The sequence below is a fragment of the Ips typographus genome, linkage group LG16 (genome assembly GCF_016097725.1).
Source record: "Ips typographus isolate SLU linkage group LG16, UJ_Ityp_2.0, whole genome shotgun sequence".
Taxonomy (NCBI): Eukaryota; Metazoa; Arthropoda; class Insecta; order Coleoptera; family Curculionidae; genus Ips; species Ips typographus.
Window position 1 is genome coordinate 2,283,662 of NC_138437.1, and position 22,221 is coordinate 2,305,882.

A 22,221-nucleotide genomic window follows, 5' to 3' on the forward strand; every position below is an offset into this window, starting at 1 on the left:
ACACCACAATAGGTTTGTTGTAGTGTTGTAAAGAGTAGTGTTTTTAGTTAGCGGAACAAACCAAATGAAAAATATTTGTTAATATTAACAAACATATATCTGCCTGAATTTAACTTACTCAATGTCATTTAGCAACAGTGAATTATTTCTAAACCACTTCCCTATGGAAACTAAATGATCCTACTGTTGTTTCTATGGAACTTGTTCCAGTAAATAATTTATTATTATTGTTTTCAGTTCCCCAATATCAGAAGATGAAAACTAATCATTTTTAACCACTTAATTAAAAATGTATTTAAACTCACCTGAACCAATTATATGACAATTTATATTTATCAAATCGTTCACCGCAAAATTGTAAATTTAAATGGGGAATACATAAATAAATTAATGTTCCTAAATTTCGTTCGGTAATTAAATGCACTTTCCAGAATCTGAACAGTACCAAAGGAAAATACGTCTGGCAACTTGCTTGCTTGTTAATAATATTAAAAGTCGGTTTTATTATCCGGCGATAATACAGTTATGTTTATTTTATGTATCGGGAAATGGTGTTTTTAGGGTCGAGCAGTTCGTTTATGGGTGAAAATTTAATTAGCGATGAATGTACCGTTAATTTGCTCTAAATAACACACAGTAAAGCAGAATAAGTACCTTTATCTACTGAATATAGGTTGTGTGCTATAAAAACTTTAATCAGCTTGTTATAGTGCATTGGCTAAATACAAAATATGGTTGAATTTCCCTTAAATAATGAGTCTTCATTTAGTCAATTATGTTTTTTGTAATAATTCCACTCGCGTCCAAATTAATTTTGCCGCGTTTGATAAACTTTTACCAGTTGTGGTGGAAAATCTACACAACTAGAAGCAAGTCCCTTGTTTGCTTTCAAAAGGAAATTAGCTCTTCTAAGATCTAAGGAGCTTTACAGTAATGTGGAAGTTCAGTGAAATGTTTATGAGGCCTATTGTAAAATATTCCGATGAGAATATTAAACAGACATCATGTATATTATTCATATAGCACCCTGAATAATATGCCGTTGCTGGGAGTAACTGTAGCCTAGTAATTGTTTGGTCAAACTATTAGCGATTAGTAATGCAGTTACCTATTTGTTTATTGCTTTACTACTTATGCTTCTAGGGCATCAAATTTGTTTAACATTTATGTTAACATTTTCTAAGGAAGTGTTCAACAATAGCGTACCATGCTAGTCATTTTTAAAGCTTCACTGCTCTATTTTCTTTGTTTTGATAATAAAGCAAATTTTATATGCGCCAGATGATTTTTCACAGTCATAATTAACTCCTATTTACATTCAAAGTTTATAAAACTACTTTAATGGCAGTGTCTAACAATGGCATACCGGAGATTATTCTTCATACTTGAGGCTAATACCCGTCATTTCTAAACTTATAAAAGAATTTTCATTAGCGTTTGGTAAATCCTTCTTGCCCTTCATTGAAACCGAATTAGGTTAGCTAATTGATTTTGTTGCCGAACAATGTAGAGTGATCGATTTTAGCAGGGTTAATTAAAAGATTTCTTGGGACTTTTCGTATATGTATTCCGTAAAATTTTATCACGCTTTTAAGAACGACAGTTTCGTTTCATTTCAAGTAGCTGTCGAGTTAATTCACTGGCGTTTTTAAACATTTCTAATTTAGAAAGTTTTAAGAATATGAAGTGAAAAGTAACTTTGAAAGTTATGGGTCGATTTACATGGAATAAGCTGAAGCTGTCATTTTAATAAATGGTACTGTAAAGACAACGAAGAGTTTGTTAGTCAAACGGGATTTATTTATCGAAAGAGTATAAAATTTGGTTTTATTTTCTTTATGCAAAAACAACTAATGCAATCTCATATTCACGTTCTATTAAACAGTTTCCAGCGTGTTGTTCTTTTAGTTTAGTTAATATATTTTGTTATATGTTAATATACATTTTTTTGTTCATAAATCCGACCTTCTGTTTCGGATCTTCTTAACTTTGGTTTGATATTTGATACACATCAATGCTGAACTGTTCTAGAAATTTACTACTTACTATAAAAAGTATTCATTCTATTTGCCCAATATAGTACAAAAGTACATACAATAGGTATAGTACATACGTTTTTTATAAGCTATTTAATAATGCTAATTTTTTTATATTTTTTTTTTTAGTTTATATATTTTCAAAAGTGGAGATCTTTGGTTTTTAGTTTGTCATTTTCTCATGAACAAAAAATCATTCATTTAACAAAACTTTCTTACAATCAACAAGAGAATCTAAAAATGCCATATAGAAAGAGTTTCAATTTAAAATAATAAATTTGGTATTAGCTACTGTGTTACATGACACACCATGGATAAAAAGTTTCGTTGGAAAATATGCGCAATTAATACTGTTAATTTTATATTATCGACCTAATTCCGTTTCTGATACTGTATAACCTGTTTTCCAAAATTTGTTTGTTCAGAAAATGATCGTGATTATTAAAATCTTAATATGATTAATATAAAATATTATTTATTACTTCTTCAATCAAAATGCACCCGGTTTACAAAAACCTAATTAACAAAAAGGTTATTAAACATGAATTTACAATTTTACAAATAAATGAAAAATAGTGACAGGTATCAAAAAGCTTTTTCATATATCTTCTTTGTACAACTATTTCAACTACTTAAACCGTCTCCAACGGTTTTATTTTAAACTACACACCCTGTATAGCTCCTACAGGTACAACTCTTTATCTTTATTTTGTAATTCTAAATTTGTTAATTATTTTACAGTTTGTTTAGCCCCTGTATAACTCCTACAGATGTGTAGCTCAAATTTGGAATACACGAACTCATTAGAGGCAAAATCGTCAAACTTGATAACTAATGTTCATTTACATTTTTTTTTGTTTGTTTTGTAATCTTTACCTTCAAAATCCAAATTTTTGTTTTACTTAGAAACTGTTTTCGTATTTGTTATGGTTTTTGAGTTAATTGCAGAATTTTTAAATGTAAAAGTAATCGAAATTTGGAATGCTATTTCTAGTTCTTTTGCAAATAACTCAAAAATAGAAACAAACCACAAAGACCACAATAAAGTTTGGAGTGGTAAAAAGAAGAAGAACCACAGAAAAAACCTTGTAAAAGTATTAGGAATTTTGTTTTCCAAATTGTTCAAAACCTGTAGGACCTATAAAAAAATACTGGAACTTTGACACTTTTTGTAGCCTCATGCTTATACGAATTTTTTTGATAAAAATTGGTTAACCCCTTAAGGTTGATTCAAGTTCTCAATATACACCGTGTATAGAACGTAGAATATGAGTTTAAAGTATTGTCATTTCTTCATAAAACGCTCTGTATATTTTGCTTTTTCTTTGTAATTTGTAATTCTAATATAACTGGTAGTAAAAGATTTTGAGCGTTGATTTTGCATCTACATCCTCCGAATAGAATTTTGAATACTTCTGGATATATTCCAACAAATTCTATTTCTGTTTTTGTAAATAAGGTATTGCACAAAACTCTTTCTTCTAGCAGAGATATTGAATTGTGGTCTGTGGTAGATATGAAATCAACATTAAAAGTCCTTTATGAGTCTGTTGACCCTGGATCTAGATCGACTAAAAGCGGATGCACATTTTTTGCTACAGCAATAAATTTATCACTTTATGAGAGATCAAATTCTATGAACAATAGTAATATTAACTATTAACAGTATTGTCATAAAAAACTTAGTGTGAGTAATTATCTGATAAACTATCCAGTTTTGCTTCTTATGATTTCCGTAAATAAAACATAAATTTTACATTACTGCATAATTTAACCTAATCGACTTGTTTTTAGGTGTTTTTCCGTAAAATCAAAATTTTAGTGGAAACTCATTTAACATCATTAAGTTAAAATGTTTATTTGTACCAAGTAAAACTTAATTGAGTGTGTTGTTGAAATTTAAATTCATGGTATGAAAAATGTTTATATAAGTTTGAAAAACCAGGCGTTAACTTCTGGTGTGTATAGCCGGAAGTGATTAATAGTTAAGTGGATTGGGCTATATAAACTTGAGTATTATGACTAAACCTAAAATTTTTGCCTATTCATTTTCGTGATAATGCATTTTTTATCTCAAATCGAACGTATGTTTCAGTAACAGAACAAATGCCCTCACTCAAAAAGCAAACTGTACCCTCTGGTCTGTTGGGAGGCGTAAAATTCAATAACTGTCTCATTCTAAAAACAAACAGTAATATACATACAATGACTCTTTTAAAGTATTCAAAACTTTCCGCATCTGTTGTACTTTGGGACACTTTGTTTATTAGCTTATCACTAAACCAAAGATTTATTACTATTTTCAATAAAACCAAAAATAAATAATGTTTTGGGAAATTTTGAAATGCAATATCGAACATGTAACCATTATCAGTAAATTTATGTTACATGTTGATAAGCTCGTTAGACTTTTAATGGGTTGTTACAGATAAGAGCTTGCGAACTTTGACCAGGCTTAGCACATAATCATGTTTTGGCTGAAAAATATCTTCGTATCGATTCACAGGTTGCCAAACAATTAACAATTAATTTAAGTTACTTCCCGTCAGTGATAAAGTTTGAATACTTTGCGAAGGACTAATGATAATTCAGCTCATTGATAAATTACCACAAACGTGTTTTAGCAGAAATAACAGACCAGTTTAAAATAAAGTTTGTTATCGAGAAGTGAGTCCGCTAGGTCAAATAATAACAAGAAAAAACAGTAATAATCAATTACGTTATTATTTTATTATTGTATAGGTCGTATAAGTAAGCACACTTTAAATAAGAAGTAAATTGAAATATAGTTGAAAACTATTAAAGATTATTTCTATGACGTCATTTAACAGCTAGGCATTGCCAGATTTTTCATACATATTTGCTAATGAAGAGATAATTGTATTAACAGCACATTGTGGTCTCCCATTTTTTTCCGATTCAGTTTCTGCACTTCGTTTATGATGACATTTTTTTATACAAGCATGGATTCAGAAAAAAGTCAGTCAAAATAGTCAAAATCCACGGTAAGAAGAGAGATTGGAAATTAATGCTCCTGACAAAGATGGAGAAAAAGTAATAAATACAATGGCACAATATGTCAATCAGAATAACGCCACACCCGATTTGGAAGATTGACATGTCACTTATTAATTTTCCATTTTTGCCAAGAGCATTTATTTGCAGTTGATCTCTCTTTACAGTTTTGAAACTTCCAAACTACTGTGTGTATAATATTTGAATGTTATATGAGTACAACACATGACTAATTAACTAAGAATTGCCCATTTATTTGAAATATCCAAATTAGTAAATTGATTCATCTGTTGCCGATGATTCAAAGATAGTGTCGTCACATAACTTATTACTTAGCATTAAATGCAGTGTGCATTGAATTGTAGTCTGCATTTGACAGTCAATTTTAAAAGTCAGTAACTTTGTTATTTTGACAGTTACAGGGTGATTCAATATACCAAATAGTAGCCGGTGAAATTCACTTTGGATCATTCGGCATAGCGATGTAGCACAAACATCACATTGTTATTGAGCTTTTGATATAAAGTCCGAACTGCATTCTTAATACACCCAATCACTCGGCTATTTGAACAGTTGCACGGTTGTTCAAGGTACCAAATTGTAGCTCGTAGAATCTGCTTTCAACCACTCTGTATATGTAGAGTAAATGTCACATAACAGTGTTATATTACAGAGACAGTCTATTTTAACAGCCCACAACTATAAGTTACTTCGACAGCTACACAATGTTTATCTGCCTGTATAAAGAGGTTTTCATATAATTTAATTATTTAGGTGCACAATTTTATTTTACAAATACTTTGTACCAGTTTGCACGGACCGGTATAACTGAAATGACTTCCAAAGTGTTTGCTTCAAGTTCAAGGTTTTGTGTCTTAATTAAAAAATCAGCTTGTAGGTAATTATTTTTAATAAAATCTACTCTTGACAGAACAATAACATGGTTATCACTCTGCATTCACAAGCAGAATTAATATCCTCACCTCGTCTATTCAAAGTAAATTCAAATGCGATAACAAACGAAAACCAAAGTCGAAAAATACATAATAATTATCATTTTTGATCAGAGTGCATGTTATATTAGCATTTCGTTTGCAAATATCGTAGAGGTATAAATTGATGTATCACTGAGTTTTTATATAAATATAATTTTAAAGAAAACGGTCCATTTCATTCTTGACAATGTGATTTATTACATTTTATAAGCATAGTTAAATGCGTATTATTGATTTTCCCTACATTAGAGTATCCAAATTAACTGTGGGAAAATAATTAGCGACCTGGCAGCGTATAGAACGACCTGGCGGATTGTCAAATTTTAGTTTTTGTTTCTGAATTATAGTTTTGGTGAAACATGCCAGACGATGCAAAACTGCATAGTGCATATAAAGGGTGAAGCAATATAAAGCCAAAAGTTGCTTTTAAATTTATGTTCATAAAGGACTTATTTCTGCTATTGTAACTGTGTTAAAAAAATACATTGTGTTTATTTTTATTTTAGATATTCGAAGACCACTACTTTTTTTCACATAATCGGGTCGCTAAACGGTCCTTATCTCCCAGCGTAGAAAAAAAAGTGCGTCTTGCAGCTGACACTCGTGTACTTTGGGCTGGTCAACAAAAAGCCAAAAGGCGTGTCAAAAGAGACGTACGCTTGCAAGATTCAGATCCTCGGTGGGCAAGCATGTGGTATTTGGTAAGTATTTTGTTGCTTCTTTTAGTAAGTCATTGATAAAATTGTTGATCTAGAATCGCGGCAATGGACTTGACATGAATGTGATACCTGCCTGGCTCGATGGAGTGACTGGCAAAGGAGCCGTCGTTACTATTTTAGACGATGGGTTAGAAAAGGATCATCCTGATTTGGTTAAAAATTATGTAAGTTGCAGTCTATACCATTAAGATCACATTGTGACAAAGTCTTTCATCAATGTCAATTACAAGTAGAATTAAGGTGGTTTGTAAACTTCCGACAGCCTCATTCCGATTATTGTTGTAAACAAGACTTAATTAACGGTTTGAAAGTTGAAAATTACTTCGGCTCGCCGCATATGCCTTGTAATAACCCAAAACACGAAGTGGGAGATATAAATAGTCGAAAAGTGCATTTTCTCTTCGCATTCCGTACAAGGATGTAATTATGCAATTTGAAATATTAAGAACAGTGAACGCTTTGATCTTTCCTGTGATCAACCACACACTATGCGTAATGACATCATCACTTAATGAAAGCTGAACTTTTTGTGCTCAACAATTTAGAACGTCGTAAATACTGCCATCATCTTTCTCGTAATTGAATTATTGGCGTCATTACAGTTTAATTTAAACCACAAATCTTACAGTATACCACCATCTGATTTCATTTCCAGGGTCGAAATAATTTCTGATAAAGCCTGAAAGTAGGTATATATTATTTCTTATTCCCACGAAAATGCAAAATGTATTTGATTTATAAGCAGTGCAGTCCGTGTTTTGCAAAGTCACTGAACCATAGGGCTATAAAGCGACAGACGGAGGTTTTTGGCCTGCAAATGCAGCTAATACAAACAGTAATAAGCGTTTTGTCTGTAAGCCGAACATTTTGTTCGTAATTAATCTCAAAAATCTTCAGCCATCGCATTAAATCACTACGCTTTATTTTTCCAGCACATTTAACTGAATGCTAAGGTTTTCTTTTCATCAAAAGCTGTAATTTCGCACGGAAAATAATTATTATACCACTCTTTACTATTATAGCGTGCTTACTGAAATCACTTTAATGTATACTCATTAAACCAAAGCATACTAAAGAAAACAATCATATTTTTCAAAGGATCCTATGGCGTCCTACGATGTCAATAACCAAGACTCCGATCCAAGCCCGCGATATGATATGATCGACTCAAACAGGCACGGCACTCGCTGCGCGGGAGAAGTGGCTGCCACAAGTAACAACAGCATATGCGCATTGGGTGTCGCTCACGGCGCGCAGGTGGGTGGGGTGCGCATGCTGGATGGTGACGTCACGGATGCAGTTGAAGCTAGAAGTTTAAGTTTAAATCCTCAACATATCGACATATACAGTGCCTCTTGGGGTCCCGATGACGACGGTAAAACTGTCGATGGACCTGGAGAATTGGCTACAAGGGCTTTTATGGAAGGTGTTACTAAGGTAGGTTGAACCAGGAGTGAAACAACGAACTGTAGCAACTGTTTTTACTTTTGTTTTAACATTTGTCTCACATGATACCGGTTGCACAATGATATAATTTGCTTGAGTCAGGAAAACTATTAACAGTCCGACTAAGCTACTTGTATTAGTACTATAGAAGACTAAAATATGATACTAACAGCATTTATTTACCAATCATCAACTGAAAATATTGAATTTACTTTATATTACGTTTTGATCTATGGTATCATCGGACCACATCGGATGAGTCCACCATTGAACCATGAGTCAGATTATAGATGATGATACTATGTGTGTGTTATTTGTTTTGATGATGCCATAAAGTAAAATATGTGTAACCACATTGAATTCAGTTCAAAAACGAATTCTAGGAAGCAAGGCTAGATTAAATAGGTTAAATATAATGTATTTGCTGGCTAAACAAAATACGCCTCCCAACTCGAAATTTAAAAGAGTTTTGTCAAGAAATTAATGAATTCGATAGATGTTTTTCACATTTCAATAATCCAGTTGATTAGTCAGGTGAGGTTTTTGGAGTAAGAATCATAAAATAAAGCGATATTTAACTAGCGTTAATTATTCACATTTTTCAATCAAATAGAAGGAATGAAAAAATGATTTATGTAAAACTTGAGGGTCGACAACAAAAAACACCGAAGTTAGGGGCTTAAACAGATGTTTGAAATCCCCCTTTTCCATCTCATATTTTTAGTACCTTAATATGGGAATGGGTAAAGGGGAGGCATGAATTATTTATACAAAAAACCTTGATAAAACTGAGTACTATACTCTCTGATGTATTAAAGTATTTTGCAGCAAACACTGAATCCATGAGAAAGTTGAACACTTCATTAAGATGCTGAAATTTTCGACGTCAAATATGCCAAATTTGTTCAATAATTTGTTTTCAAGCTTACATTTGCAAATCAATTTTCATACTTTTTATGGATAAATGGTGATGGTTGCGGTCTATCAAAACGGGCAAAAATATACTATTCTGTTGTCTAGTTAAATTAAGGCATTTTTGTTTTACCTAAACCATTCATCGTTTTTCATTAATCAGTCGGTATTTTTTTTTCATTTTGCTATAAGGTGTTGTATCAACAGAATTAGAAACTAAACAAAAGCAGATAATATGCTTGACTTGTGTTATGTTCACTATAGCTTCTTAATGATAAAAATTAATTTGAAAGGTACTATATCCACATTTCAAAAATAGAAACTCGGGCAAATTAAATTTGTTCGTTCATACGTTATTCAACGAGGGATAAGTGGGTCACATGATTTTCTCGCTGAAGTTTCTTGGAGAAGTTTTTTTAATGTAATTAAAGGTAAAAAATCGTAAATGGCAAATCAGAACATAACTTTTCTGAAGAGTTATGTATACCAATATTATGTGTAAAGGGTAGTTATTTTGCACCACCTTTAATAAACTTCACATTTAATTTAAATTAACTATATAAGTAGCTACCGAGGATCAGATCAATCTTTGTTTTTTTTTTAATAGGAAAGAGTTTATTGAATGATTCCGCAAAAAAGGCGAAGCAGAAAGGAACAAGAATTTTCGCTTTATCAGGCATGTATCAACTGACATACACATAGTGTATGATATACGGGTGTAATCTGGAAAAGAAAGGACTAAAACGGTATCACAAACACATATTGTGGACCACATCTCGCTTCAGCACAGGTGACGCTAAGACCAACTTTTCATACAGATGTAGCTACATGCCTGATGCAGCCAAAAAGCAGAAACACGGTCGCCGGGATATCATTCGTGTTCTTTTCTGCTTCACCCTTTTTGCGGAATTACCCAATAAACACTTTCCAGTTTTACATTACATCCGCATAAAACATTCTTACATGTTTTGTTTGTTTTATAATGAATCACCCTGTTTATTGTTTTACATTTTTCTTGGGTATGATTTATTGTGTGAGTAAACTTGTGTTTACACTAGTATCGTTTAAATATTCTGTATTATGTACTTAATTTTATGATGTCAAAAAAGATATAAGTATAAGTACTTATTTCACATACTAATCTCTATTTTAGAACAGTACGTTTCCCTAACCTAAAATCTACTCTAAGTAACAACTAATAGCGGTAAAAATTCAGGAAATTTACTTATATGGTCAGTTGAAGCTGTAAAAAAGACTACATATGTACAGTATTCAGGATGATTATGAAATTTTAAAATTGAAATTGTGAAAATGTCCAATTACTTTTAGTTAAAACTTTTTTTGGTCCTGTATATTGATTAACCCAGTTGATTTTGGGACATTTAAATACTGTACCAATAAATAACTTCATCATTTTACAGGGCCGTAGCGGTAAAGGTTCAATCTTCGTCTGGGCATCAGGAAACGGTGGCCGAGACCAAGATAATTGTAATTGTGATGGATATACAAACTCAATATATAGTTTGTCCATATCAAGTGCCACAGAACATGGAAATGTACCTTGGTATAGTGAAGCATGTAGTTCTACCCTTGCGTCCACCTATAGCAGTGGGGCCGCAACCGAAAAGCAAGTGGTCACCACTGACTTAAGGCATGCGTGCACTAGCAGCCATACCGGTACAAGCGCAAGCGCTCCTTTAGCAGCGGGAATTTGCGCTTTAGCGCTAGAAGCGAATCCAAATCTAACATGGAGAGATATGCAACATATCGTAGTGCGAACAGCTAGACCTCAGCACTTAAGTGCTAACGATTGGCAAGTGAACGGTGTGGGCAGAAACGTTTCGCATAGTTTTGGATATGGATTGATGGATGCCTACGCTATGGTTTTGCTTGCCAGGAATTGGGTTACTGTGCCTGAACAACACAAGTGCGAGATATCAGCTCCCGACCCTATCAAGTATGTATAAAAAGAAATTTTCATTTCCGTCCGCATATTCTAGTATTTTCCGGAAATCGGCGACGAAAATTAGGCAAACAATGATTGTTATTCTAGTAGAGAAGTGAAACTAAACGATTTTCAGGTCGATTCCGCCAAAAAGTTCGGTGGCTATTCCACTGGAAGTGACAGAATGTGCAGGGGTTCAGATCTTGGAACACGTCCAGGCCAAGTTGACGATATTATCTCAACGAAGAGGAGATTTAGAAATTTATTTGACTTCCCCTATGGGTACAAAAGTTACGCTTCTCGCTCGGCGGGCGCACGACAATTCTAGGACTGGCTTCAATTATTGGCCCTTTATGTCTGTACATTCATGGGGAGAAACTCCTTTCGGCATTTGGAAACTTGAAATTCATAATGACGCTCGCATAATGGGTAAGTTTTGTTTTTAATCTTTCCACAATTGTGTAGAGTTAACAAAACGAATATAAATAAGCGTGCCTGTGCTTGACAATACTAACAATTTAAAATTTTTAGGACGGGCTACTTTACAGAACTGGTCCCTAATATTGTATGGAAGTAAAGAATTTTTATCCCTTTCATCCATTACTAATGAACCCGTCAAACCGAACAAAAACAAACCCAACCGAGGATTCAAAAAGAACAAATCCAAACAAAAACTACTGCAAAAATTGAAAAACCAAAGACAACAAATTCTCAGTACTAAACCACCAAAAGTTCTTTCAAAATCTAAACCCAAATTAGGTTCTGCTAAAGAAAAGGATTCTTTACCTACTAACGTACAAAACAGTACATTTCCAACAGGAACTTCAAAAAATAAACAGCTTAGTACTGAACCCAGTACTACCACAAGCGATTTTTCACCATATTTTTATGCAGTTTCAAACAGTAAAATAAAGTTAAGTCACGAAAAAATGGTTAAACACTACTTAAAATTTGTCAAAAACGTTACTATCACGTATCCCGTTATGATCCCAGCTAGAGAGTCGCTAGACAAAAAAAACTTCAAGAAGGGCCAGAAATTAAAGGAAAAAAGCCGGGACATAAACTTCAACAGTCAAAATCTAAAAATTTTTCTTCCAAAAAGTACAGAGAAACCGTCCGGCAAAGATACTAAGGGTAAATTTCCGTAGATAGAGTCGCAAGTTTTTTTTTCGCTTCACCATTGTCTTGCCGTTATTTTAATACAAATTCTCCCTCGATTATGTAGTTCTTGCAACAGAGTTGCTGTAGTGATTGCATTTTTATAGTACAAAAGTGTTTAAATCACCAATCGACCATTTTTTTAAAAATATAGTATTAACGCATGAATCAATTTTGATGCTGCCAACTTTTATTTCATACGTATTATTTCTCCAAGAAATTTGCGTAACGGGTACGGACTAGATAATTTGATAAATGGGAATTGAAAGCTTTCAGCACAGGCGTTGGGTTTAGGAACTCGTCTTGTTCTGATTTTTAAATGCACAAAAGTTATTACATAATGTAAATCGTTTCACTAGAGAAGAAAAGTTTCAACAGTTTTATTAAGTTTGTATGTGATTTTTAACTTTCTAGGGCGAAATGAAGTTAAAATTTAATGAACTGAAACTATACTGCTACAAGATGAACTACGAAATTTTAGCAGGTGGTAAAAATATTTTTTAAATATAAATTGTTCCATTCTGTAACATTCAAGGAAGGTCAACTACCTAATAAATTGTAACCTTTTGATAATGGTTTTTACTTTAAATTGCAACAGTGGCGTTCCTAGACAGGTCAAATATAAATACAGACGTAAATATTTTGAAAGTTCAATAGACATTTAAGACCAATCGTCAACATAGACCTAATTGGTTCACGTAAACGTAAATATTGACGTTCAGCATTGATGCGCAACCGTATAACCGAGTAATTTTTTTTATTAAAACCAAGCAGCCAGGCGTAACGTGGGCGAATTGATGTAAAAATCAGTGGTTTTCTTAACCAAACAATCTATTATTGAAGACGAAAAGTAGGGTAATTGTTTATGTTTTAGCTTTATTTTAGTATCCTACATTTTTTGCCTGAAAATGGATAGAGCTCTTGAATTACTCAACTTTTTATTCAGAGTGTTATATAACGTTTAAGGTTCAGATTTACAATAGCAGTTCAGTTAAGTAGTCTTGACTGGTGGTTGCACTTTTTCATGTAAAACGTATTGTCAATTATTTAGTTAAAGCCAGCTGAACCACTATTACACTCACAACTCTCACTCATCCCTCAAAGGTGGCTAGAATAATAGAAATCTAAGTGGTATAGTTTAGAAACTTGCAGTAAAATGCAGTACCTGAAATACTCAGAAATTAAAAAGTAAAACCTTACATATTATTAAAAATAATAAAAACATAAACCAAGTTTTGAAAAACCAAAAATTAAACTGAATTGAGACTTGGGGAAGGGATGAATAAATAAAGCAAAATTTTAATAAAAAAGATTTTTTTTTGTGATAATCTTTTTTCATTAATAAGAAAAAAATCAAAAACGCCCAATTACAAAATTAAAGCATTTACACAACAATGCTTTTTGAGTACGAAAAAAACTAGTGGGACATCAAAACATTATGTAAACTATTTAAAACATGAACTAAGGTTGAGTTTGAATAAAATTTTGCAGCATCAATTTGATTACCTAAATTTTAGATTTGTTTGCATTTTTTTATTATTTCCTTTACACAGTAATTTATTAACAATGGCAAATTTGAAAGCTGAATTTAGCATGTAATCGTTGCAAACGTGTCTGCATTCAAGTTGACGTTCTTAAAATCAAGTTCATAAAAATCAAGTATAATATGAGCGTATAAATACAAAACTAGACATTTATTATTTGTATATAAATACTGCTAGGAACGTAGTTTTATAGCCGTCAAATGTATTAACATAGGGTCATATTAATAATCATTCCTTGGGAGTTTTTTGAAACTTAGGAGAAACATGGTATTAATAATTATATGAGGAAGCCCATATATGATTTACCCTTTGCGAATACCAAAAAAATATTAGAGATTTCGAAAATCCTTAAAAGAAAAGATTTAGGTTTTCCAAAATGACTGAAAGAGAATTTTTTATTACCTCTTGTTCAAGGAGCACTGGAAATCAATAGCAATAGAGGTTTGCCAGTCAGTCCCAGTTGCAACTGCTAATAAGAATGCAATATTATACTACAGGAACTTTTCAGGTTAAGTTATATTTTAACATCTACCAAAGAGGTGTTCAAGCGAATGACTAAAAGTAGTTGGTAATTACCCCTCAAAATTTCAATTTATGTTTAAACTGTTTTTCATATTATTAATGCAGCACTTCAGTGTTTGTTCACGCAGTTTTTTTGCATAACAGATGTTTAATTTTTTATTACTGTTCCAAGCTTCCTTGAAAAGAAAATAACAAAACGAAGTCCGAAAATACGAAAATTTCTCTTGCTTAGTCTTGATCTAGTCTCACTATTTTTTTATTAAAATACTTCTTCGTTACTCATTGAATCCTTTGCTGTACAGATAGTTGCAAAGCCAAACGTTTCAGACTTATTTAGATACAAAAATAACTATATATTGTTAAGTTTATTTAACACTACTTATGTGTCAAATGTCTGGTTTTGTATCCAAACACATTCATGTGCTTATTCAAACTTCCACAAATAATATATTAACTTAAATCCCATTTGCTTACTTTACTTGGTCCTCTGCACTGGCGCTATTTTTTGGTTAAAACTTGCCTATATGTGCTGTTAGTTTTATTACACTATCAAAAACGTGTATACATTTATTGACAAATGGCTACCTTCAGCCTTCAACTTGTTCATTGTTATTAAACTACAATGTCTAGTTTACTCAATTATTATGACTTTACTAATATATTATATTGCTATGTTTTAGCTGAATTAAGACAGTGGGATTTGACATTATACGGTACAGCTACCTCGCCTGTCTACGATTTAAAACAAGCTGGGGCAGATGGTCGGTCTGATATTTACAAAGACGTAAGTGATAATTCCATTGATACTTCTACTAGCTGGAGAGGTGGTGCTGAGGTGAGTTATTTCTTACGTTCTCTTAGTAAGTGTAGTAAACGGTTTTTTTTTTATAGAATCGCAAAGATACTTTAGAAGTAGACGAGCACGAGAAGAGCACGTCGTCCTGCAAAAGCGCTAGCGGAAATTTTTGTTTAGGTTTGTTATGTTTTGTTTTGGTATCGTACTTGCGTTCACCTATAAATAACGATATTCTTTCTGTGTTACTAATACCCATTAGTGAACTAATTTTAATGCTACGACATTTATTCGTTAGTGATAAATTATCCTTACTTGCTATTAGAAGTCACTCGAATCATCACAGCTTTGCTTCAGAACATCGTGATCGAATACTTGCACCAAAACAAAATTCTGACAACAATTTTCACATAAGCGATTGTCGAATAGCTCTACTGGTAGGTTCTAGAACTGACAGTTTGGGTACAGTGGCGAATCAGCAATTAGGACTTTAAACAATTTTTTTTTTTAATTTACGAGTGTTTGTAGATTTGTTCGAAGTCGTTCAACTGTCATCCTCATAAAGCTAGAAACACTCGTCTTGTAGCTGTAAATTTTTCTGTACAGTACTGTAAAATATCTGTAGAAATAAGCTGAAGCAGCCATTAACTTATTTTATTCTTTATGTTCTTTTTTTTTCTTGCTCATTTTTATGGAGTACGTACTTAAAAAACGTTGACTGATAACCCCAATTCGAATTGATATTATTTCCTGGGAAATTTATATGAATCTGTGATTTTTTATCAGGTGTTAACCGAATACCTGTTGGGTTAACCTACACTTTACTGATTTCATGTCTACTCAAATTTTGGTTTTTCAGTTTACCTACTGTACTAATTTACAGTTTAACGTTCTAGTGCTGCTCATAAAAAGCAAATAATTTTTTCAATACTGTACCTGAAGAAGGATAGTTAGTTACTTAAAACGGTTTTTGTTTCCATTAAAGAGATACCGAATATTATGGCGTCGGAAAATACCGTCGTTGTGCGTATAGTCTGAGTAGGGTAAATAATTGAAGTTGGTCAATCGAAGTTTACAGTGTAACATTGAGTGTGGAATTTTGATTGAGGATTATGTTAGCTAAATGAAGATATTTAGTACTTCATTTCATTAACTTTACATCCTACTCAGGTTTCTATACTAGGTGATTCACTGTATTTTATACTTCACTGCCATCCTAAAAAAATCACTTTTTATACAATAAGACTACTGTATGAATTTAGTGCTGTGCCATTTTCAGTAGCAGTCACCCTCATTATATAGGTTAATTATTGAGCGAGTGTCTTGATAAACATAATATACATCCCTCGTAATGTGCCTCATTATGCGTTGTTGCCATATCGTTGCTTCGGTAAGAGGGAATTGGCCACGTCGCCGCTGATGCGGACATTAACATTATTGCTTATATAGTTGTACTTACCTAATTTTTTGTAAGCAATCGTATAGTCTTCCATTGATATTTAGACGCTGGTTGAATTGTTTGGAGGGGTAGCACATTTTTATTAAACATTTGTTATGTTATTTTTCCATTCAGAGTTTTGGTGATTGTTATTGAGTTCTGGTAACGGGTGATTTGTGACAGTTAACAAGTCATATTCGGGGGCAACGATTTATTCAATTATTCACGAAAGACAGTGCCAAATTAGAGAATATGTCCTTTTATGCATTAAAATTTGGTCCTGTAGTCAAAATTTTTATATTTATCAGCAATATTGTTTGTACTTTTCGAAAAAAAAGTGCAATTACCTAAACCACCATTTAGGTTCAATCGTTTTAAGGTAATAAATCGAGATTTCTTAGTTTTTAAATATGGTAAGGAGATATCTTGTAAGTTAATATTTTACTGTGATTATTTCTTGTATATAAATATTTAAAGGTCGTTTATTTAACGTTAATGCAATGTTCAATTAATTAATAAATCGACTTCTTTTGGGGGACAACAGTTATACCAAATTTTCACTGTAACATGAAAATTCTTGTTCACTAATTATTTCCTTCTGAAAGATTTGGCTTTACTAATTTCTCGATTCATTGTTTATATTATTGGTAGTTCCTGAACGTATATGTTAACCATTATTTTAGGATATAGCGAATGTATATCTTTTTAGCGTTATATTTACCATTTACTTTATACTGTACTCCTAAGTATGAATAGTATTTGAACTAGTTTTGGGCACTTTTAAAATGATAATACTCTTTACAAAATTATTCCCGTTGAAATAACGAACGTTTCTAGTCATTTTTATAACAATCATAAATAATTTAACCCTCTATGGTTATGATTTGTTGCTTTGCGCAACGCAATAAGTTGCGAAATCCATATCGTACGAGTTCAAATGTTTTTATTTAAATCAAAATATATAAATCAAAATTAGGACTATTACTTAATTAGGTGTTGAATGTTATAGTGTAATGGAAATATAATCTTCCTTTTATTTTAACAGATCAAAAGTGGGTACATTTTTCGAAAATTCTAGTAATTTAATACCCCTATCTAATGAAGTTTATTAGGACTTTTGAAATAAAAGTTTCTAATTTTGTTATAATAGCTCATATTGGAGTTACATGATTATATTTACTATCTAGAAAAACTCTCACTGAAATTAAAAACAATTTCTATAAGTGTTTATCTTCGGGTATATAAACAACCGTTAGAGGATACACATCACTCTATCTCCCGATTGTACAGATTGATTAACAATACGTGTTTTGACTTTGATATTAGTTTAGGACTTACAACACTATCGTCATTCAAAGCGTGACTGTCGTGAATTAATCAATGATTAGCGTCTGAAAATCTACATAACAAAACTTTTTTGAACAACTTTGGCTTCATCGTACAGTAGAAAATTTAGATTACTGTAATTTAATACAGTTTTGGTTGACTTTCAGTTCTTCTTTTACTATCAAAGAATTTATTGAGCAGTAAGCCTACTCTTTTTAACGTAAAACTGTCTTAATATAAACAACCTTCTAAATATTTTGAAATGCAATTAGCAAACTTTACACTAGCATATTCATTTGCAACTTACTCATTTCTTCTTATCGTAACAATATGTCATACCTAAAACTGTAAAATTGCGACTCATCAGCTACTAAGGAATGAAAACGCATACTATGTATATAAAATAAAATGTACATCTTAATTTTGTTAAGTACGTCACTCTTTAAGACGCAGTAAGTATCAAATTGTATGTAGGACTAGATGATTTTCATGGTTATTGTCAGTTTAGGTTTCAATGGGCCTATCCGACAAATTAAAAAATCAATTTTTATTATTTCGAATAGAAAAAATTACTGCAAAAATATAATCATTTTTCAAATTTGAACCAAAAATGAAACTTGCTCACGTTGTTAGGAAACTTTACGTTTCTTGATTATAATTAAAATGATTATTTTGTGGGCAGCACCTATGAGCGACGAGCGTTATTTTTGGATGTAATTAATAATCTCTATTTTTATGTTGACTTTTGACATGTTTTAAGTTAGTAGTTATTATTTTATTTTTATTGAGATTATTTATCAAAATTATTCCATAATTTAAAGGCAAGCATTCTCTTACTGCCGATTATTTCATTAAAACTCACTGTATCAGCTTGTTTTATTAAGCAATTTTTTAAATCTTCCATATTTTTCATATGGATATTATTATGCTGTAAGTGACAACAGGACAAACTAGTGCTTTCTCCTACCGTACAAGGCAATCTCTTACATATATGCAGTTTTTATTATACTATTTTTTTCCGACTTTGAATTGATTGATTGAACATTCACAGTGCATACGACTGTTAGAGGAGTGTTGCACGAAGTTAATGCGCAAGGAGTTGTGGGAAGTTTTGCTATAAGGAATCTTAGCTTTAGGAAACCTTGTACTTTTTATGATATTTTTTATTCCCATCTTAATTACAATCAAATATAAGCTTAAATTTCGTTAATAAACACTTTGGTTTAAAACCACTTCAAACAAATATTTTTATAAATATGATACAAAACTTTATAAGTGACATTTGCCGGTTTGGATGTGACGTTATTTGACAATTGGTTAAACCAATTTAACTGTCACTTTTGCTCCGGCGGACTGGCATAATCTTTTTTGTTTCTGGCTATTGTACCAATACATTCATATGTTTTTATTATGGTATTAAGCGAAAATGTTTGATGTTTTAAACAGTCAGTGATATTCTGCAAGTAGTAAATTGTCTAGAACAACTGTTTGTAGTCTTAAAGGGTTACAAATTGTATGTCTAGTCAGGTTTAAAATTTAACAACGGTCTTTAAAATGTTTATGTTCTTAAAACTCTATGGAGAAGGAAAACTTCGTGATTCTTCAAGCTTTCTAATTAAACTTCTGTAAGGATCTGCAGAAAGTGTATTAGTTGAAGATTGTCTAAGGTTTGAATACTAATCTGTAAGGCCTTGAAGTGCTTAAAAATCATTTTAAAGTTAAATAATAAGCTCAGAAAGCTTCAAAACTTACCTAAGCGACTCTGATATACTCAGAACCTATAAAAGAATCTTCAAAAATTGGAAAAAACGAATTTACTACTTCTCCAAAGACTTGAAGTTTTAAGAGCCTTTGAAAAAAACTTTTCTAAACGTTTTGAAAAAATGAGTTAGCTCAAACTAGAAAATTGCTTTTGAGAGCACTTACGACCATTGAAAGTTAGAAGAAAACTTCCTCAATGACCTGCAGACTGCAAATTAGTTCGAGAAGATTTAAAAAGTTTTTTTTTTTGCCTAAATGGGCACTCTATAAACATTATGACAATTTTAGCATTTGTTTGACACTTTCTGTACTGTCCATGTTGCGCTATTAGTGAGACCTTGTACAAATCACTTCCTGTAGATGTTGACAATCTTTGACACAATCTTAATGTTAATAGTGTAGTAGTAGCAGTCTTTGATAATTAGGAAAAACTAGTACAGTAGTAAAGGAATATTTAAATATTATCATCACAAAAATAATGAAAATAATTTTATACTAGTCCAGTAATTGGATTTTTCAATGCGTAAACTGGTCTTAGTAAAAGTGGTTGGTTAATTGTAAAGCACTTATTCAGTTGGAAATGTCTTTTGCTTGTTATAAGATTTCCCATATTAAGCCTTTTGCATTACTAATAAATTGTTGAAATAGTGCCCTAACATGAAAATAAAAGTAATGCCAGTCAGACTTTTCTAAACACTCCTTAAACGAAATGCAAACCAAATAGTTTCTGTAATGAAACTCATTTAAAATATCATCATATCTTATTATTCCTATTAAATTATAACTAAAAGGAAGATTATATTTCTTAGACGTAACAACTGGCTCAAAAAGTGTGAATTTGATTGTGTGATCGTCTCGGCCATATTGTTTTTGAGTATTGTGACATATATTGATGTACACTATAAATTAATGGCCAAAAAAAACCAGTCGCGGATCGTTTTGCCTTGCTGCGTGTTTTATATGTTTCTTTTCTGTAAATAAAATTCCAGTCAAATCTTGTGTAAAACGGTCCGGGCTGATCGTTGTTATTTATGCAATATTGTAAGCCCTACTACGGTTTGTAAAATTTACAACACACAATAAAAAATGTGGCAAAATCACACGTGATTGCTTTTTGGATTCCCTTTGGTGAAGGAAGTAAATGGGATTTAGAAAGTGGCGAAACATGGATATTGAGTTCAAGCGGCGAAATGTTTAGGTAAGTTTTCATTATGTTTTGAAATATTTGCATGACCTGTTGTGTTGAAATTGTTGTCAGATTTTTTGAGCAACTATTAAGCTGCCGCTACTTAGAAATTGAGGTGTACATATAGTGTATATTAATCAACCAACATATTTTAGAGATAGTAATTCCCTACTAACATATAGATGTTTTGCATTCTTTCTATGTAAATACAGTGTAACTTTAAAGATTCATTTTTTTCTAGAATGTCTTCAAGATTTAGTATGGTATAATGGTACCTGTCTGCAAAGCTGTCCTCCAACATACTACAATAGCAGAAATGACTTGAACCCGAATGCTGAAGATATGCCACAAAGTGCCAAATGTTTAAAGTGCCATTATAGTTGTAAGAGATGCTACAGTTTCATGGATTATCAATGTACCGAGTGTTTTTCCGATGCGGAGTTATACAGCCCATCAAGTTCGGAGAATTACTGTTATTCATCGCATATTATGAATACAGTGTTGTCCGAAAAGTGGTATTATAGAGTGTATTCTATTACATATGTGATTGTTTTAGTATTAATTTTGAGTGGGGTAGTGTTGTGCATTGTGCAGTACGCAAAACGCCGTCATCGTGGTTATAATATGGTAGGAACTGATGATGAAAAGATACCAGAATTCGGTTACTCTGGCTGAGAGATTTACCTTTTTGAAGCCAGTTTTTTATTAGGAGAATTTGATTCTGTGATTTTTAAATTTTAATTCAATGCGTGAACGGGGATAGTAAAGATTATTACTGCGAACACTACATATTTTTAGTATTGTAAGTATTAATACGTATTTTAACCAATAATGTAAATAAATTATTTTAATTTATGTAATCCCTTTTCAATTAAATTCCAAATGTGCTAAATTCATTACTCCGAGTTTCGGCTACATAATTGAGAGTTAACGCTCTAATTAAACAAATTAAAAATTGTTTTTATCTAGTCTTAGGCAGGATATAGACGGCCAATAGACGTTACCAATTCAACCGGCTTATTTAATATTGTCACGTTTAGGGGGTAGCGCAGGAACAGAAACAACAAACGTAGTACAAGCATGACTTCTTTATTCGGCGCTGCATAACTCTTAGTATTGAACACTGTCCAAGAGGGGGTGTGTAGATGCGTGGGTGTGGGGGTATGGGCGTAAGGCCTTCTGAAGTGCCGCCAAGCGGTACCCGCTCGATACGAGCAGGGTGCCCCTATGTCCGACACGCCCAAAGGACTTACTTTAGGTACTGCAACAGGGTAACGAGCCGTCCGGGCACTAGGAAGTTCGGACTGTCGCTCGTGACCTCCCTCTGGGGATGACCCCAGAGTTCGGTGGTCGTCGATGGCTTGAGACGCCGATTAAATACTCGTCTCATGACCCCAATTTGCCGGTCTCGCTGATTCGGCAGTG

The 22,221-nt window shown here is 32.3% G+C and overlaps 1 protein-coding gene across 4 annotated transcripts in view; it reads left to right on the forward strand.

Annotated features, from left to right (window-relative positions):
• Positions 1-21,651, forward strand: part of LOC145739215 (furin-like protease 1) — a 62,417-nt gene extending 40,766 nt beyond the window's left edge. For all 4 annotated transcript variants that reach the window (XM_081994646.1, XM_081994650.1, XM_081994647.1 and 1 more), the window contains 8 exons: positions 6,553-6,747; positions 6,801-6,929; positions 7,864-8,202; positions 10,545-11,080; positions 11,205-11,497; positions 14,973-15,127; positions 15,184-15,265; positions 21,038-21,651. In XM_081994646.1, coding sequence (XP_081850772.1) covers positions 6,553-6,747; positions 6,801-6,929; positions 7,864-8,202; positions 10,545-11,080; positions 11,205-11,497; positions 14,973-15,127; positions 15,184-15,265; positions 21,038-21,471 — 2,163 coding nt within the window. In that variant the 3' untranslated portion in view covers positions 21,472-21,651. The remainder of the gene's footprint in view (positions 1-6,552; positions 6,748-6,800; positions 6,930-7,863; positions 8,203-10,544; positions 11,081-11,204; positions 11,498-14,972; positions 15,128-15,183; positions 15,266-21,037) is intronic.
• The last annotated feature ends 570 nt before the right edge of the window (positions 21,652-22,221 follow it).